The sequence below is a fragment of the Poeciliopsis prolifica genome, unplaced genomic scaffold, assembly GCF_027474105.1.
Source record: "Poeciliopsis prolifica strain line A6 unplaced genomic scaffold, Auburn_PproV2 SCAFFOLD010, whole genome shotgun sequence".
Taxonomy (NCBI): domain Eukaryota; kingdom Metazoa; phylum Chordata; class Actinopteri; order Cyprinodontiformes; family Poeciliidae; genus Poeciliopsis; species Poeciliopsis prolifica.
Genome location: NW_026562385.1, coordinates 2,981,863 through 2,999,709, shown reverse-complemented (window position 1 = coordinate 2,999,709; position 17,847 = coordinate 2,981,863). Strand labels below are relative to the sequence as shown.

The following is a 17,847-nucleotide window of genomic DNA, read 5'->3' as shown; positions in this document are numbered from 1 at the left end:
TATTTTTATTTTATTGTTTTAAAGAAATTAGGTTGAGTTTGTGATCAACAGAAAACATGTAGAGGAAGTTAATTTTCCAAAGAGAGTTACTTTTCCAGAGCACAGTTATCTCAAATAATTCAGACCACAACATATTCATGCATTAAAATTGCTCAATTTATTTTCTTTTTTGTTTAACTGAAAAGCATATCTTCCCTTTAAATGTTATGCTTCATCTTAGTCTATTGTATAAAACCCCAACAGGGCTCATTGTGTAGTGTTTTTGTTGTGGAATAAAATATGAAAAACCTCAAAGTGTGTGAGGACTCATTCTTAATCAATTACTATCTATAATCAAGATTCTAAGAAGAGTATGGAAATCAGTGGAACTCTTGCCGTCAAAGAATTTGATCAGTCGGTTTTAATAAATTCACATTTTAGATTTTATTTTCGAACAACGTTCATCTTAAAGCTGCCACTGGGTGTCTCACTTCATGGGGAGACAAAGTGGAGAGCTTTCCTCTGACAGCATGCGTTCACCAGAGCATGCCGTCGGTGTCTTCTTCCTTCCAGCTGAAATGACAGCCTTCGCGTAAGTTGTTCAGACATCTTCCTGTTCGCGAGAGCCCAACGAGCTCACTGTGGATGACATTTGAGGGGTTTTCCAAGCCTCTGAGCAGGGACCGGGCCAGGAGCGAGCGTTTGTGATGTTTTCGGACCAGGAGCGGAGCAGGGAGCGCATTAAAGAGCTCCTGAAGAAACCTGGGAATGGACACTGTGCCGACTGCGGAGTTGCAGGTGATGTTTGGAGCCGATTCGAGTCAGGCTGGTTAACAGTTTTTAGTTATTGTTAGTATTATATATATTTAGTTTTCTTACGGGTGTTTCTCAACCGTGCTCGCGGGCTTCTTCTTGAGATGTTCTGACTCACAACTTAAAGAGAAAACCACAGTGTCACAATAACTAGTGAGTTGTTTTTCTTCAGCTGCAACAATGTCGACTCGTTTCTGTCCTCAGTTACAATGCGGTCAGAACATGATGAAACTAAGAACTGACTCAGTCAACATCCTTTCAGCAGCAATACGCTATTGCGTTTTATTTATCCAGCATCTTTCATCAAAGTTTTCACAGGATGAGATTGAAGAAGATATATAATGAAGATATAGCCTATATATATGGGTATTAACTGGTGAGCAAAAATCAATCTGGTCTCTAAGTTGCTGGTCTTTGATATCAATAATTTTGCATCTGCAACATCACTGAGATAATCATCCCAAATATATGTAACTACATACAAACATCCTTTCATCTCATGTACAACACTATGTAGTTTTAGCCAAATTTGAAGAGGGATTGCTAATGACAATTCTGCAAACATTTTATTAATAATAAAAATTTTGTAAATTTAACGTAATTGCTCTGATTACAAATACGTCACATTGTGTTTGACCCCACAGATGCAAAAACTACTAAGGAATTTAACAAGCAACTATATTTGTGTTGATGGCACATAGACATTGTTCAGAAAAAGGCCCAGCAGAGACTATGTTTCTTGTGACAACCTATCAAAGCAGCTCCTGTTCGTCCTCTACTCTGCCATTATTCGAGCTGTCCTGTGCACATGCGACTTGAACAGCTCTATAGTCAGGAAAGGGGGAGCTGACATGTCCTCAGACCATAAACTTCCTGGTTACGAACTGTTAAACTGTTATCTTCAAGTCTCCACTACAGAGCACTATTTGAAAAAACAGAGCCACAGAGTGTACATAGTATTATGTGTACATATTGTTCTTTCAGATTTTGTCAATATATATAGTTGATATACACGCTGTGAAATCAAATTCAAATTCCTTGTTTATACATGCAATCTTGGCCAATAAAGCTGAAAAAGGACTTCACAGGGCTCTCACAAAAGGTAGTGACACAAAATGATGGATCAAGAATAGCTGTAAGAACTCCCAAACCAAGATAAGAATGATTTCTTATTCGACAGGACCTGAGAAGATACGGGAAGCATTGAATCGTGGGGTTGACAGAGATGTCATCCCAGGGTTCTTGCAGCCCTAGAGAGTGGACAAAATTATGTGTTTTTATGGAGAGTGTATTGCCTTCACCTTTTTTACAAACACGAGTTGGGGTTCTATTTTTTACAACATCAACTGCTTAAAAATTGCCCATGCAATGGTGCCTACCTCCAGCAGTCATTTGTGACGATGTGACATATGTGACTATGTTTTGGGACTATGGGAAGAAGTCATGGTACCCAGAAAAAACTCAAGCATGCGCAGGGAGATCATGCGGACTCCATGCCGAAAGACACCGGGCTGAAATTCAAACCAGGACCTTCTTGCTCCAATCAACACTCCTACCAACTTCACATCTGTCAAACTACCATTGTTCCCCATAGTTTGATTTAAAAAAAATGATTTTTTTTATCTTGCCAACAATAACAATTGGGTGTTCAGAATGTTTTTAGTACATTTAAATTGAGGATATTGGGTGCTGTAGTGGCGGAGTGGTAAAACACAACCCATGTATGGAGTCCTTAGTTCTCAATGTGGCCGACACAGGTTAGAGTCCCAGTCTGATGATGTATTGCCGCATATCTCTCCTGTCTGACTTCTCTCAAATAAAAGCACCTAGAGTCAATAAAACCCTTAAAAGGAGGGAAAAAATGAACATATTAAATAAAGTTAAGTTCATCCACCTATTGTCGCAGCAGTCTGCATGGATGAAACTCAACATTTATCCTGCCAAATATTGTGACTATATGGTCATTTTCAGATGGTATGTCTTACAAAATAATTTAGCATTTAAATTCTAAAAGAAAATGCTGTAATTCATACATAAACTTGTAACTTTATTGATTCAATTTGACGTATGGTAGTTTTCTTTTCACTGAGCCAGCTGTGAGTTCTGGTTTCCTCCAGCATGTGGTTACACATCCTGAAGATCACAGCTACACTGTTATGCTTGGTGTCAAAGTTTCACTCATGGGCAAGCAAGCCTAGTTTATAAATTGTAGTTTCTTTAGTTGCTGAAAGTTATTCCCAAAGATCTAGAAGTTAAAGTTTTGTCATAAAATTAGATTTTTTGTTTCTGGAAGAACACTCTTAAAATTTAGCATATCTGTTTGTTAAATGGAAATTGATCAATTTGCCAATAATTATCATTATTAGTTGGTCCAGTTTATTGTCCTTTTTTATTTCTTTTTTACAAATGCATGTATTTAGACTATTTCTCTAATGGTCTGCAGGAAGTAATGCTCGTGATATTTGATGTCTTTATTCTTTTTTATTCCCTTGTGTTTGCATGGCTTAGCCACAGTAGACAGTTTTTATTTGTGATGGCGTGATGGTACGCACCGATTTTTTTCTAGAAGCCTACCTTTCAATTGAATTTCACCAAGAACAGCCCATTAAAAAAAAATTCTACATATTAAAAACAAAGCAACTATTGATTTGTACATAGGTTTTCTAGCCACGGTCTAATTTGCAAACCCAGTCCTTGGTTGGACCTTTAAAAAAATACCCTCCAGGCAGCTTCAATCTCACCCTCATGTAGTAATTATTAGACTCTGAAGTGCAGCAACAGTTTCCTGTCTGTGAGTGAAGTCACACCTTTGCTGCAAGCATTTCTTGCTCAGTGTATTTTGTGATCAGTTGAATTGCCTCCTTCTATTTAGTGATCTGCTTCCTGTCTACTTTACATGTGTGGAGGCATGATGTAGAAGAGTAAAAAAAAACAACCACAGAAGTAATTGGAAAGATAAACAGTTATATTTTTAGATATACGCACACTACACTACTACACCTTGTATGTAATTTTTGGCTGAAGAATGTCTTCAAAGTGTATATAGTAAACTTTTGATTTTCATATTTGTTATGAACAGACAGTGCTTTAGGTATATCTTCATAACTCTAACTTTTTCTTTTACGGCTACAAACTATCACTGTCTTTGTGTTAGTTTATCACAAAAAATACAGTTAAAAGTTTGTGTTGTGAAAATGTGAAAATGTTCTTTCTGTCAATCTATTTTCCCCAAGATCAATTTTTAGCTTTAAAACCGTCACTCATTTGACGTAAACACTTTCACACAGCATCATGTCCTTCTTAACTGGTAATTATGAATATCAATACACTGAATAACTGCTTGAAATAACTTTAATTATCTAGATTCAAAAGTGTTAGTTTCTGAAGATCAGCTTCGGTTTTTGTGCCATAATTACACATAAGGTCACAAAAGACAAAAATGCGGCCAATGCAATACATTAAGTTTGAGAAGTTTCAATATCAACATGAAAACTTGACCTATATATATTAAAAATGATTATTTATTTCATTCTTGATATTAAAAATTGATATCAGGAATAATTTTTTAGTGGGGGTGCTAAAAAATTAGCAGTAAAGTGCAGCTATACTTTATTAAAAAGTATATTTAAAACTTTTGTTCTAGAAGGACTATTGAATAGAAACATACTTCATGTCATCATTTCATAAATCACCTTTGCCTTTTATCTTTCTTTTTTGTGACGCGTTTGCATCAATGTGTGAGAATGTAATTGCTAAGATATAGTCCAAAAAAAAGTTTACCGCAGTTTTGGTAAACTTTAGCAATAACCTCACTCCTTGATGCAAATTTGAAATAATTACACAATTCTTTAATTTGGGAAGAAGGTTTTGGGAAATATTCGTTGTTGTAACCGGAAGGTTTCCAGTGAACCCTTTACCTCTTAGAGACAGTGAAATAAACATAACTCTTCATTGTTACATTTGTTTGCTGACATTTACTGGAAAGGGTTTCAACTTGTAGTTATTACTATGGTTTTCAGTCTGTGTTTGGTGAAAGAAAACATTGTGATTAGGTTTAAGAAAACCTAATGCTTGGCCAACTTTAAATTCAACCAAAAAGTCACAGCAGAAACTCTGTTCTGCTTTAATCTGACTGATGAATCCGCAGGAGTTTTTACATCAAACTCTTTGTCATTCTCTGTGCAATTATTACACTGCTGTCTCTGCTTACTAATATGATTATCACATGAGTTGAGATTTCACAATTAATTACCTACTTATGTTTTAATTAAGATTTACAAAATTTCTTAATGGTAAATTTAGGATTGTTTTTACTTTTTGCAGCTAGTTTAGACACCATCTGGAGAGACAATAGCGACTCCTACCGAGGAAATCAGATGATGCCTATGATCATTTATCCCACATGTAATATTCCTCTGTTCACTTCAACTAATTTCTCATATATGTTTTATGTTAAATTGCAGACCCAGAATGGGCATCTTACACCCTTGGGGTGTTTGTGTGTCACAGTTGCTCAGGTCTCCACAGAAACATTGCTCAGATCAGCAAGGTAAAGTCTCTACTGCTTGATCCCTGGAGCTACTCTGAGTTAGAGGTGAGATTTTGTTTTTTCAATTTTACCTTCTGAACAACTCAAAGGACCCAGTGTTTCGTCTTTGAGCATGAATTATTATTGACTATTCTAATTATTTTTATTGATTCTTTTTGGATTTTTACTTGCTTAAAAATAGTGTGAACTTGCAGTATTTTAATTAAGTAGACAGATATCGTCATCATAGTACCAAGGCAAAAGATTTTTAAAAATGTTTTGGGTTGTGTCCTGTTTCCTTAGTCTTATAATAAACACTTTCAATAAATTCTCAGCAGCAACAAAAAAAGGATATGGGTCACTCTTCCTTTAAGCAAAAACATTCTTTATTTCGCCAAGTTTTGATGAGTTCAAATCTGCTAGCTGGATGTTTTATTTACTGAGATATTAAAAAGTAAACATAGTTCTTAGTGTGCCTTTTTTCTTTTTTAAGAAGATTTTATTTAATCAGTTAGAAACATCATCATAACATAAAAAAGAAGCCTTCAATCTGCCCCAGCTACTGTATTTTTCTTGAATTGACACAAAGTCATTCTACGGGCCATAAACTGCCCACAGGCCACTCTTTTGACACCTCTGATTTAAAAGAAAGCTCAGTGTAACAGCTGCTTCCAGAGTCTTTATTCCCACTCAAACTTCTGACAGTGTCGCTTTCTGCCTCCTACGTTATCACTGCTGCTAGTCAACATTATCAATTGAGCTTGGGCTAAAAGGCGTGAGCCAGCAGCTGGCCAACACAACCAGCATCTTTGTGCGAGTTTGCAGGGGCGCTTGTGTGTTTGTAAGATCTTGGAAATGTGCAGACATTTATGTTACAGAAAATGTGCATAAAACAAATGACTTCTCTGTCTTCATAAAAAAGTGAAGCAAAAGGCCGTTCAAAGCAGGACATTAAATTAACATTTGTGGCAATAGTGGTCCTCCTGTTCTTTCTGTGTGGACTCTTTCTGTTTAATTTGTTGTTTTGAAAATGTGCAAAATATGCATACATATTTGAGCTTAAAAACAACAAAACAAAGATGGTAATAAAATCTTACAGTTGCTGAGAAAAAGGCCCTATGCGAACACTCCTTTGTGCATTTAGGATGCAGCAGTCTGTCTGAAGAAATTTGAAAAGTCTGCAACAGCTTCATATTCATCAGTGATGTTATTTCAGCCAGAGTACATTCATCTCCCACCACATACACTGGGTTCAAGGGGCCATCCTACGACAGAGCTGTTCTTCCTGATGAGCTCGGCTAATTGCTTCCTCTCAGCTGTAGATAAGCTGCTGCTCCAACTTATAGCACCATAGAAAATGGCGGCTTTCACTGCAGAGTCAAAAAAATTGTCCAGGAGCGCCCTCTGTTCTCCCAAAAATCTCAGCTTCCTCAGCAGGCAGTTTGTTCTGTCCCTTCCTTTAAAATACGTCAGTGTTGTGAGTCCAGTCCACTTTATTGTCCAGGTGAACACCCAGGTACTTTTAAGATTCCATTATCTCAATTCCACTCCTAAAAACAGAAGCTTTTTAAGGTAGCAGTGCATTCTGCAGGATATTGGTAACATTATTTATGCCTCATATTGTTCCATACAACCAGTATGTGCAAATGTGTTGGGAAATTTATACACTGACTTGCCAAAGAATTCATCATGTCCCTTAAACTTTGTCACATTTTGATACCCCAAAATAAAATCAAATGAAAAGAAATCACCCAATTAGTAGATGAAGTGTGTAATTCACTTCTGGTACAAATACAACTGTTCCGCAAAGGCCTCATAGGTCTGTTGAGAATATTGGTGAATCAATCTTGAAAAAAATCACAGAAAACTTTGTTTAAATGGAGCGTTGTTTATGCCCTCATCCAAAAAAATGTAACTACAATGGCACAACTGTAAATCTACAAATGGCCAAATGGTCGGGCAAGGAGAGCATTAATCACTCAAACAGCCAAAAGATTAATTGTCTTTCTGGAGGAGCTGCAGAAATTAAACAGCTCTATTGGGAAAGTCTGTCAGCAGGACAACTTTTTATCATGTTCATCATACTTTTATTTTTTAGGTAATATGACAAAATGTAAAAAGGTTCAAGAGAAATGAATGGTTTTGAAAGTCACTGTTATATTAAAGTAACAAATAATAGGAAGGATGTTGTAAAGCAGCAACAGTAAAAAGCAGTAAAATTCACCCTACCCCCATATTCATAAAGTGAAATATTCTGCTTTTGTTGTTGTTTTTTTATGTATTACTCATAAAATTATAGCAGCACTTCACTGAAAACAAACCTTTTATTTCAACAGTATAACATGTTGAAATACTCTGATTATCTATGTTCAGAGATTTCTGCTTCAGTTTGTCAGGGTAGGGTTTCTACAGCATTCCACAACACTTCCTGTTTTAAGTTGCATATGTTTGACACTTGTAACATAATTTAAAAATAATTGCATCTAAGGATAGGAGGAATCAGAAAGAAATCAACTTATTTAAGTAATGGTGGGAAATGTAGGCTCCTGTTGTTCAGATCTCACTTTGACAGTTTGACACATAGCATCTAAACTAAACACTGCTGCAAGTAAACCCTTTTGTTGTAGTTATAGGGTTTAATGATTAGTCCCCCATTTCAGTATCACAGCACATATGAACTCATTGTAAGTTAACATGATCAGCTAGCTAAGTTAAGCTAGCTATGTGGAAAACAAACCTTCATCTTTCTTCTTTATAGTTTATAGATTCTGTGGGGAATAATGCTGCAAAGGCCAAATATGAACAGATAGTACCTGCCTTCTATTATCGACCCACGTCTAAAGATTGCATGTAAGTAGTCCTCCTTCTATGACCCTCTTTAATCTTAGGGTTTTCTGTTCTGTTTGGTATTTGAGTTCAATCTTTTACAAGTAAGACAGTTTTTTTTTTATTACACATTAGCATAATATTGCTGAAAGTTCAATTTTTCTTGGATTAATCCCTGTTCTGAATAGCTTTTGTTTGTAACGCAGCACCACAATGACACACCAAGTACTGAAATCTGACCATTTTCTTTTCAGGTTGCATTACAGTGGTAACAGTTTTTTGTTCTAAGCCATTTTTAATCAATAAGCAGTTTACTTAAAGAGCATAAAGCAGGGGTGCTCAAGTCCAGTCCTCGAGAGGCTAGTCCTGCTACCGTCCTGCAACTTTTAGATGCAGCCTTACTCCAGCAGACTGGGATCAGCTATGAACAGGTCTGTAATGAGCCATTCATTTAATTCAGGTGTGTTGTAGCAGGGATGCATCTCATAGTTGCAGGATGGTAGCTCTAGAGGACTTGAGCACCCCTAGCATAAAGATATTTAAAATGGTAAGCAAGATTTTTTTTCAAGCCTGCTCAATTCAGGTTCTTTTTTTATCTTAAAGACCACAACCACATTTGACCGAACTAGGACAAGTAAGATGTATAATGGTGTAGACGTTGTTCTAAATTGTTATGTGATTTCCTGTGTGAGTAGTTTGCGTTACATGTTGTCGACAAACGTCATCTTCTGTATTGGACAGTGCTTAGGCTTAATTGGTGACTTCATATTTAGAGTTCTGCTGAACAAAAAGATGTGGTTGTGGTTTACCAAGATGACGCATACAAACTTAACAATTATAAAGTTTGCAATTATACAACCATGTGTATTTAGAGCTTCTGTTTATTTGAACTTCACAACCAAAGTGAAAAAAAGGCTTTAGTAAGACATAGCTGAGTTTAGAAACACATGCAAGGCTTTTCATTTAGATTTCTTCTTCTTTAGAAACTAAATTGGATGACTGACATCAACCACAAAAGATTTAACACATTTGTCTCACTTTTGAGACAAATGTGTTAAACAACTACATTAATCATTTACCATCCACTGTGTTCTGCAGGCTCCTACGGGACCAGTGGATCCGAGCAAAGTATGAGAGAAAAGAGTTTATGTGCGTAGAGAGGCAGGAGCCCTACTCTGCAGGTAAAGATGAAATGTATCTGTATAATTAAAAATTAGATTCTTGTTGAGTGCTTTGGAACCAAATTGTTTGCATCTTGCACAGCAAAACAGAGTGGTGAGTAGCCCTGTCGCGATGAATAATAAATCAATTAATCACACAATAAATTAAAACTATCGACCTCATTTCAATTATCGGCTTCATCGATTCTTCCAGCCTGTTTCTGATGAAAAAATTAAAATGGCTCAACTCCAGTGGTCTCCCTTCCTCATTTCCTTAGCATAATGCCCAGCGCACACTACATGATTTTAGAGCTGTCTGCCGATTGTCAGGCCATTTTCAAAAGCTGAGAGAACACACATTAGCCGACAGAAATCCTAGGTATAACGGTTTGATCGGTTCGATCAGGTTCGGTCGTGTGGTGTCCAACAATGGACACAAAATAATGGCTATCATTTATCGCAATAATTTGAGACAGTTAATCGCTTGGCAAAATTGATCGTGACAGATCTAGTGGTAAATAAATTTCCAGCATTATTGGCAAATGATTAACAGTGTTTTTGGTTGACACAAAATGAGAAGCTACAGGGAAAACCTTTGCATAACAGTGCCAGTACTAAATTACTTTTTTAAAATTTTTATTGGAGTTTAATAACTGTGTGTCTGTCTGTCTATCCTAGATAGCCAGCTAGCTGTTTAAAAATTGCTAAAACATGTCATACTCATTAGTGTAATAGAGGTAACACTATTCTAAAGGTACAACCTCTTACACAGTTAATTAAACAAGTAATATTAAACTCATTGGGGTACACAACAAATGCAGAATACCAGTGATGTTGCACAATTTTTTAAATTTATGTAGTTTGTATATTAAAAAAAAATTCTGTGGTATGGTTTTAAGCTGTTAGAATCTCATGCCTGCTATGTACAATAAATATGACAATTTATTATTATTATTATTCAAACAGTCAGGTAAAGTATTAAGTCATTAACATGGTTTAAAGTGGAAAGAATATGCACAGGTACTTTTCTGCCCATTCTGAAAAGTGGTGTCTCAGGGTGGTTTTTATCAGCTTTAATTGACCATTTCCCTTGGTTTCATATGTGCAGAAAACAGGAAGCTTGCAAAATAAAGGCAGTTGAACCTTCTTTAAAGAATGCCTGTCTTCTGGCCATTTTTCATCTAACTTTGCAGTGGCAATACAGAGTTTGCATCTCTGAAGCTGTTTTTCATTTAATAAATGAACACTTAGCATTTCCAAGCTTAAATTACTGGTACTTGTAGTATCAGTAATCAGTGTACAGTGCTTCACATGATGCTAATCAAAGTCTAAAACATCTTGGATTAGCATCATGCAAAAACATGAGTGTATGCATGTAGGAACTAAATGTCTGATTTCAGTTTCAGGGAGAGGACGAGAAGCTGCTATCAGAGTCTCATGACTGCTGAACACTGCGTCTTGCCGTCTGCGGCTTCTTGTTTTATACTGTGCAGAGGTTTGAGAGCATGTGGCTGCCTGCCTCTGCCATTGAGGAAGAATGCCCTCTTTGTGTGCAAGCATTCTGGGTAACATTCTGTGCAGAATTTAAGTCCAATAGAGTAATGGAACCTGCAGGCACAAACTGGCGTGAGATTATCAATGCATGCGTAAAATGTGTGAAAAATACCAGTTTTAGAATGTGTTCACAAACAATTAAATCAAAAATATATAACACAATTGAGAAAAAGCAGCAATTATTCCTACTGCTGATAAAGTAATATTTGAGAAAGCAACCCAGGTTGTTACTGCACCCTGCTTGGATTATTGTAATTCTATGCAGTTTTTTAATATATAAAATGTTAATTCAACTTTACTGATAAAAACTGTGATACACCTAAGCTCACCTTTCTAGTATGGTTTCCTATTTGATCTAGTTAAAAGTTTATTGCTTCTTTTTGAAAGTGATAGTGGTTTAGCTCCAGCATGTTTGTCTAAACTTTTGCACTCTCATGCTCCATGCAAAGCATTAAGGTTCTGCAAATCAATTGCTGAATGACATCCGTGGAACCAGACTCAGAGATAGAGCAGACGGCGCTGTAGAATAACCTGCCTCTGTACTTTAAAGCTTCACAGACTGTTAGTGATTTTAAGAACAGCTTAACAACAAATTTATACTCCATTGCTTTTAGTTCTAGTTGAGCAGAATATGTTAGCTTTTACTGTGTTATTTTGTTTCATTCACTTAAGAAGTTTCAATATCTTGTGTTCAATTTATTGGTTGGTCGATTTTCACATATGAGTCCGATCTTATTCACCAATCTTATCTAGCTTGGCAAATGTGTAAAAATCAACCACTGACCTTTTGCTCTCCAGTGAGAAAGACTTGACTGACAGATCGGCCCTTCAAGATATGTCTGCACATTTACAATTAACAATAGTGACTTCACTGTTTCCCACTCAACTTTCTTGCTTCTAGGATTAGGGTTGGGGTTAGCCCCTAACCCTTCTGCCAGTCTTGAACTTTTTCACCTTTCTGTGTTGATGTTATTATGACTAGAGGGACCATGCTTCTCTCTCTGGTACAATAATAGTAGTCTGTCTCATAAATCATTGATAAAGTCATTGCTCAACGAGGAGGTTACTGCAGCACGTGGATAAAACATGGTTACTTTTTAACAGAACAATGAAATATGAAACTAATGAGAACAATATCAGACAAACTTGCAAAGCAAACATCAGTATCTTCTTTACTTCCTGGTGCATTTACCAGAATAGGCTGTTCTTGCTGTTTATTGCATTCTTCTTTATTCTATCCAAAAGCAGCAGCATGATCTGAACTTTAGAGGGAAATGCTTCTCTAGTATGGTTTCTAGGTGGGGAAGTGGTTTAGTTCAGTTGTTTCTCATGTGGTCTACTTTCAGAAAATTCTTGGGAGGTATAAAATATTGCTATAAAGTTGTAGGTGTAGCTACAAGTAAATTTTTATAGCATCAAGCTACTTTTGAATATGTAAACATTCCAAAATATACAATTAGAATCATAGTAAATCCAAAAAGTAAATCTATCATATTTATCAGGGAAAGATTATGCTTGCGATCAGTGCTGCACTCTGCATCGATCAGCACTTTGCCCAGAGAATATGAGCTGTACTAACAATTATTATAGTCTGTATTCTGATGTCACACGTGTGAAAATGCATGCATAACAATGCACTGTGTGTTCTCTCCGATAATGGCTAAATATGGGCATTGTGGTGAGTATCAGGAAGAGGCCCAGGACTAGATAGACAGATGAGTCCGATTGTGTGTGTGAATTTCAAAAAAGGTGACGGATGTTCATTGTCTCTTCAAAAATTTAAAGGCTTGAGTTCTTCAGTTTTTTTGAAAATTAAAAGCTTGGCTGAAAACCTACTTTGCGTTTTTTTTTTTTTTTTAAACGCCCTAGTGTGTGTTCATGTGTGTGTGCTTGCTTTAGTGATGTTCTGGAAGTGATCGGTTGAAGCTGAATTATTTATATCTTTTAACAGCAGATGTTCTTCCTCCCATTGCTTATTAAGGTTTACAAGACTGACTACATATGCTAAAAGGGTGAACGTACAAATGCAGAAAGCTATAGTTTTTCAGGTTTTGTTTAAACTTTGAGGGCTTTATTTTTTTAACTCGATGTGCTTTTCACACAATAGTAGCAGAGTGAAAACATTTATGTTCCATCATGTCTCGTTGAAGAAACACTTTCAAAGCTGTAAGTGCAAGCCTGAGCAGCACAAAAAGCAGAAATTGCTGCTTTCTTTTTTTACTTGAGAAGGAGATAATGTTTCCATGCCATGACTGTATAGTTTCATAAAATATGTTTTTGATCTTATCCACAATACAGACAGGAAAAGGAGCACAATACAAGGAGAACATTCAGTTGTCACATTTCAATGACAATAGCATTGACAACTGACCCACATTTTCCTCAGTGTTTATCATCACTCCTGACTGTTTTTCATGGGCTTTTGTTCTCACCAAAATGCATATAAATTGTTCATAAAAATATCAATAAATGCTTAAAAAAACATCACATTTTAATACTGCATACTCTGATGATGTTGTGCTGCGATTGTGAATAGATATATTGACCTACAGGTTTGTTGAATGGATCATGGATCAGCTAAAAAATAGAGGGGTCTGGTTTATGTATTGCTCCACTTTTGTGTTTTGAATCCTTAATCAGAGAAAGATCTTTGTGGGTCTGTTCTTGGCAGGCTACAGAGAGGGATGCCTATGGAAGAGAGGAAGAGACAACGGCCAGTACCTCAGTCGAAAATTTATCCTGACGGAACGTGAAGGTGTCCTGAAATACTTCAACAAGCACGATGTGAGTTGGTTTCTTATGTGTTGCTTTGCACAATGCCACATAGGAAATGTTATGAATTCAAGTCTACATATTGTTTATGTTGGGTTCAGCTATTGGATTTTTTATTTTTATTTTTTAACATAAAATTGATAACTTAGGACTTAAAAGCATGATGGCTTACCATACTCCTGTCTTTCTCCCCTCAGGCCAGGGAGCCCAAAGCGATCATGAAGATCAGCACAGTGAATGCTACTTTTCAGCCAGCTAAAACTGGCATTGCTCATGGGCTGCAGATTACCTATTTGAAGGATAACAGCACCAGGAATATCTTTGTTTATCACGAGGACGGCAAGGTCAGCATGTTTCAGTCAGAATTCCTTCAACTCAAACATTTTAAGCCATAATAAATGTCATGTACTGTGTTGGAGTCATCTGTGTCAAATGTGACAGAGGGAAAGCTGGAAGTGACTGGGTTTCTGAAGTGTCCTGATGTTTTTGTCCTAAAGGAAATGGTTGACTGGTTCAATGCTATCAGAGGTGCAAGATATCACTACCTGCAGGTGGCCTTTCCTGGTGCTCCAAACTCTGAGGTGAGTACATTTTTAGTATATGTCTGCAGAATTCTTATGAATATCTAGGTATTTCTAAAATGATATATTTTCCTAATACCTTTTACATTTCGAGAGTAAATTTGATAGCAGTATTTGGACTGGAATATCTGAAAACTTTTGCTTCAAGAGTAAATATAAAATGTGTCCTTGACAGATGAGGGAACAAAGGCTGAGTCTTAAACGTGCTGTATCCTGGAGGTTGCTAAATATTCCATTTTTATATGACTGTTTCTTAGAGACAGTCTAACAGACTTAAAAACAATGTTACCCGGAAAGAAAATAAAATAAAAAATGACATGCATGGAACATCACTGCATCTATTGTCAAATGCACACTTGTTTTGTTTAAACTGTCATGAGTCTAAAATTTCACATTAAACATGTTTAATTCAATGCTGCCTTTTGAATTGTACCGAAAAGACATATTTATGACATTGTTGCAAAATCATGAGAAGAGAATATCATTGGAATGGAGTTGCATTTTAAATAGCTTCATTGAAAAGACGGTATGCTTTGGATTTAAAAGTAGAATTTTGGTCACGATCACTAGAAGACTAAAAATGACTCCAAATGCGACTAAGTGTCGCTTGTGAGATGCAGAACTAGTAAAATAAAAAGGAAGCAGATCATCTCTAAAGTCAGATCCTTAAACTTGGACTGTGAGCAGAAAAAAAGATTTTTATACGATGATTCATTCTTATGTTGCAATTTCACTCAGTATATATCACATCATTAACAAGACTGTGGCTGAAACTATTAAAACAAACTAAAAAGTGTGAAACCAGGTTGTTACTATGAGATCTGGAGTTTACACTTGCTCTTCTATTGCTTATTAGAAAGTGTGAATTCTTGACACTGATAACGTCATAGGCTGACAAATCCACTGCTGTTAAGGCCATTTTAAAGTTCTTCTAGAGTGCTGTTGCTACAGACAAAAATGCAAAAAGGCATTTTGGCCTCCTCAGGATTCCTTGTAATTCTGACAGCTTTTCACCAAAGTATCTTTTTTTTGCTTTTTAAGAGTTTACTTTATTGCTTAGCTATGTCCCTGGTTAATGGATAGCAGATGACAGACATGTGTGGGCTTTTTCACATATTTGTCACTTTATGACAACAAACTGCACTTTGATGGAATTGTGTGCTATAGAACACAAAGTCATTGACCATTGTGAAATGATGCATTGAAATGTGGAAAATGTGGTGCATTTGTATTGTATTACAAATAAGATGACTCGTAAAAAGAATTGGTGAATTAGATTTTTGAATGGGCTTTCACATTATGGAGGACTGAATACAAATGCACTCCACAACTTTAAAAATGTTGAAAATGCTATACCAATTTCTTTTTTTTTGTACAGATAAGTGCTACTCCCTAACAAATTTACAGCGAAATACTTTCAAGTGTTCACAATGTTTTTTTTTTTTTTTCCTAGTTGTTGCCAAAGCTGACCAGGAATTATATAAAAGAGGGTTACATGGAGAAGACTGGGCCAAAGGTGATCTGCTTATTCCTAGTCATTAACCCAATGTGAACGTGTAATTGACAATAGTGATGTAAAATTGAATGTATTGATGGTTATGTTGAACCCTTCCTTTTTGTCTTGCAGCATACTGAAGGCTTCAAGAAGAGGTGGTTTACGATGGATGACAGGAGGCTCATGTACTTCAAAGATCCGCTGGTAAATACTCAAAAATTTCAAGAGCAATGCTGTAGTTTACCTCAGTCACCAGGAGATGCTGCTGTGCCTCTTGTTTAGAGTAGAAATGAGTTTTGTGTGAAAGTATCCAAAATAACTAAAAAAGACTAATTTGGTTTGTGGTGCCTAACTTATCAGGACAGTAAATAGCTTTTGTTTTGCATGGTAATATCTGTGTGACTCTTTGTGTTCATAGGATGCCTATGCTCGAGGGGAGGTTTTTATTGGCAGTAAAGAAAACAGCTACACTGTCCTTCCTGGGCTTCCTGCCAATGTTCAGGGGACCCACTGGCCATTTGGAATCACTATAGTGACTCCAGACAGGAAGTTTCTCTTCGCCTGTGAGACGGCAGAGGATCAGAAAAACTGGATGGAAGCATTTCAAATTGTCATCAGTCGACCGATGTTGCCACAGGAGTATGCCGGTAAGCTGATTAATTAAGTGATATTTGCCACTTTTGACTCAGAATTATTCTGATGCCGTACTTCTGTGATTTATTTATTTTTTCTGCAGTGGAAGCTTATTTTAAACACAAACCATGATTGTGCTTCTGCTTGAAGTGCATCTCACAGTGGAGGCTTGCACAAAGCCTGGCGTTTGATTCAAAGATGAACGACATTTGACAGTTCCTCCTCTTCATTAACTACACTTCTTGACCCCAGCAACAACAGGAGCCAGACTCATTTTCTCTGAAAATGTCCATCACTCCCCAACTCCTGGATGCCACGACATATGTACTCCTAATATAACACGCATATTTGTTGTATTATGTTACGTACAAACTTAAAACGGGACAAAACTGCTGGTGCTTCTGGAAACATCAGTATCTAATTTTCTCAGTTGCATTGTAGAATAATCAATACTGCCATTACTGCAAATGATTGACATTTGGACCATTTAACAAAAATATAAAGACTGAAAGTATAATGTAGTACAAGGCTAACGATATATATAGTCTCACTTATGGATGCTATTTTGAGTTACTGTACATGTATGAGTGTAATTGTATTTAATAATTTATTTTTTAATTGTAGCCTATATGTATTCAGTTCTAAGATTGTATTACAAGCACTGATTTGCCATTTTATTTTTAGTTTCTGCATTAAGCAGCTTCATGTTAAATCCAGATTTAAAATGTTAGTGGGTGACATGTTATTGCATTTACGTCCAGCAGAGGGTGACAAAATACCATTTTATTTTTAAACAAAACTCAAGTCTTCCCTAAAATCTCCAGTGATTCATTAATTTTGCCTAACTGATGCCTTCAGGGCTCCATCTGAAATAATTAGCATTAACAGTGAATAAAAAGGGAAAATAATGTTTTATAATAATCTATGGTTTCTATTAAGATGTATTAACACACATTTAATATTAATTATGGTGCCAAAACTATCTGTATGAACATGCAGCACAGAAATATGTTCAGTATAAGACTTCTGTGATAATACAAACAGAAATGCACCTTTTTTGTCTTTTCCAAAGAATAGATTTTATTTCAACAGCTACAAACAAGTTAAAATGTTAAGAAAAACATGGCATTATATATCATACTTATATTTATTCATATTCTAGCACTGAAAAATAAAATATGAAGCAGTCTACTCAGTTTTTATATGCAACAAATATCACAACAGAACAGACATTTACAATGACTTCTAATTAGGGATGACACTGATCATGATTTTTGTAGTCTCCAAGTCTGATGTGAAAGATTTAGTATTTTATCTTACATATAGAGTCTGATCATTTATAAAGCGGATATTTTCTTTTAATTTTTCTTTATAGCAACAGCTGTTTTGGATCATCTTGACACGTTGCAGGATATTATCAGCATGTGCCCTCAACACATTAAAAAAAATCTTCCAGCATGTTATCTAAGATGGGACTGAATGTATTTATAATTCTTGTTAAAGACA

General features: G+C 36.0%; 1 protein-coding gene across 1 annotated transcript; it reads left to right on the top strand.

Moving 5' to 3' along the window:
• Window positions 1-555: 555 nt before the first annotated feature.
• LOC129363540 (arf-GAP with dual PH domain-containing protein 1-like) lies at window positions 556-17,409 on the top strand. Its single transcript, XM_055035696.1, has 11 exons — window positions 556-777; window positions 5,256-5,386; window positions 8,079-8,170; window positions 9,245-9,327; window positions 13,532-13,644; window positions 13,830-13,976; window positions 14,130-14,213; window positions 15,667-15,729; window positions 15,841-15,912; window positions 16,127-16,355; window positions 16,445-17,409. The coding sequence occupies exons 1-11, from the start codon at window positions 687-689 to the stop codon at window positions 16,471-16,473; spliced, it is 1,134 nt and encodes a 377-aa protein (XP_054891671.1). The 5' UTR covers window positions 556-686; the 3' UTR covers window positions 16,474-17,409.
• The last annotated feature ends 438 nt before the right edge of the window (window positions 17,410-17,847 follow it).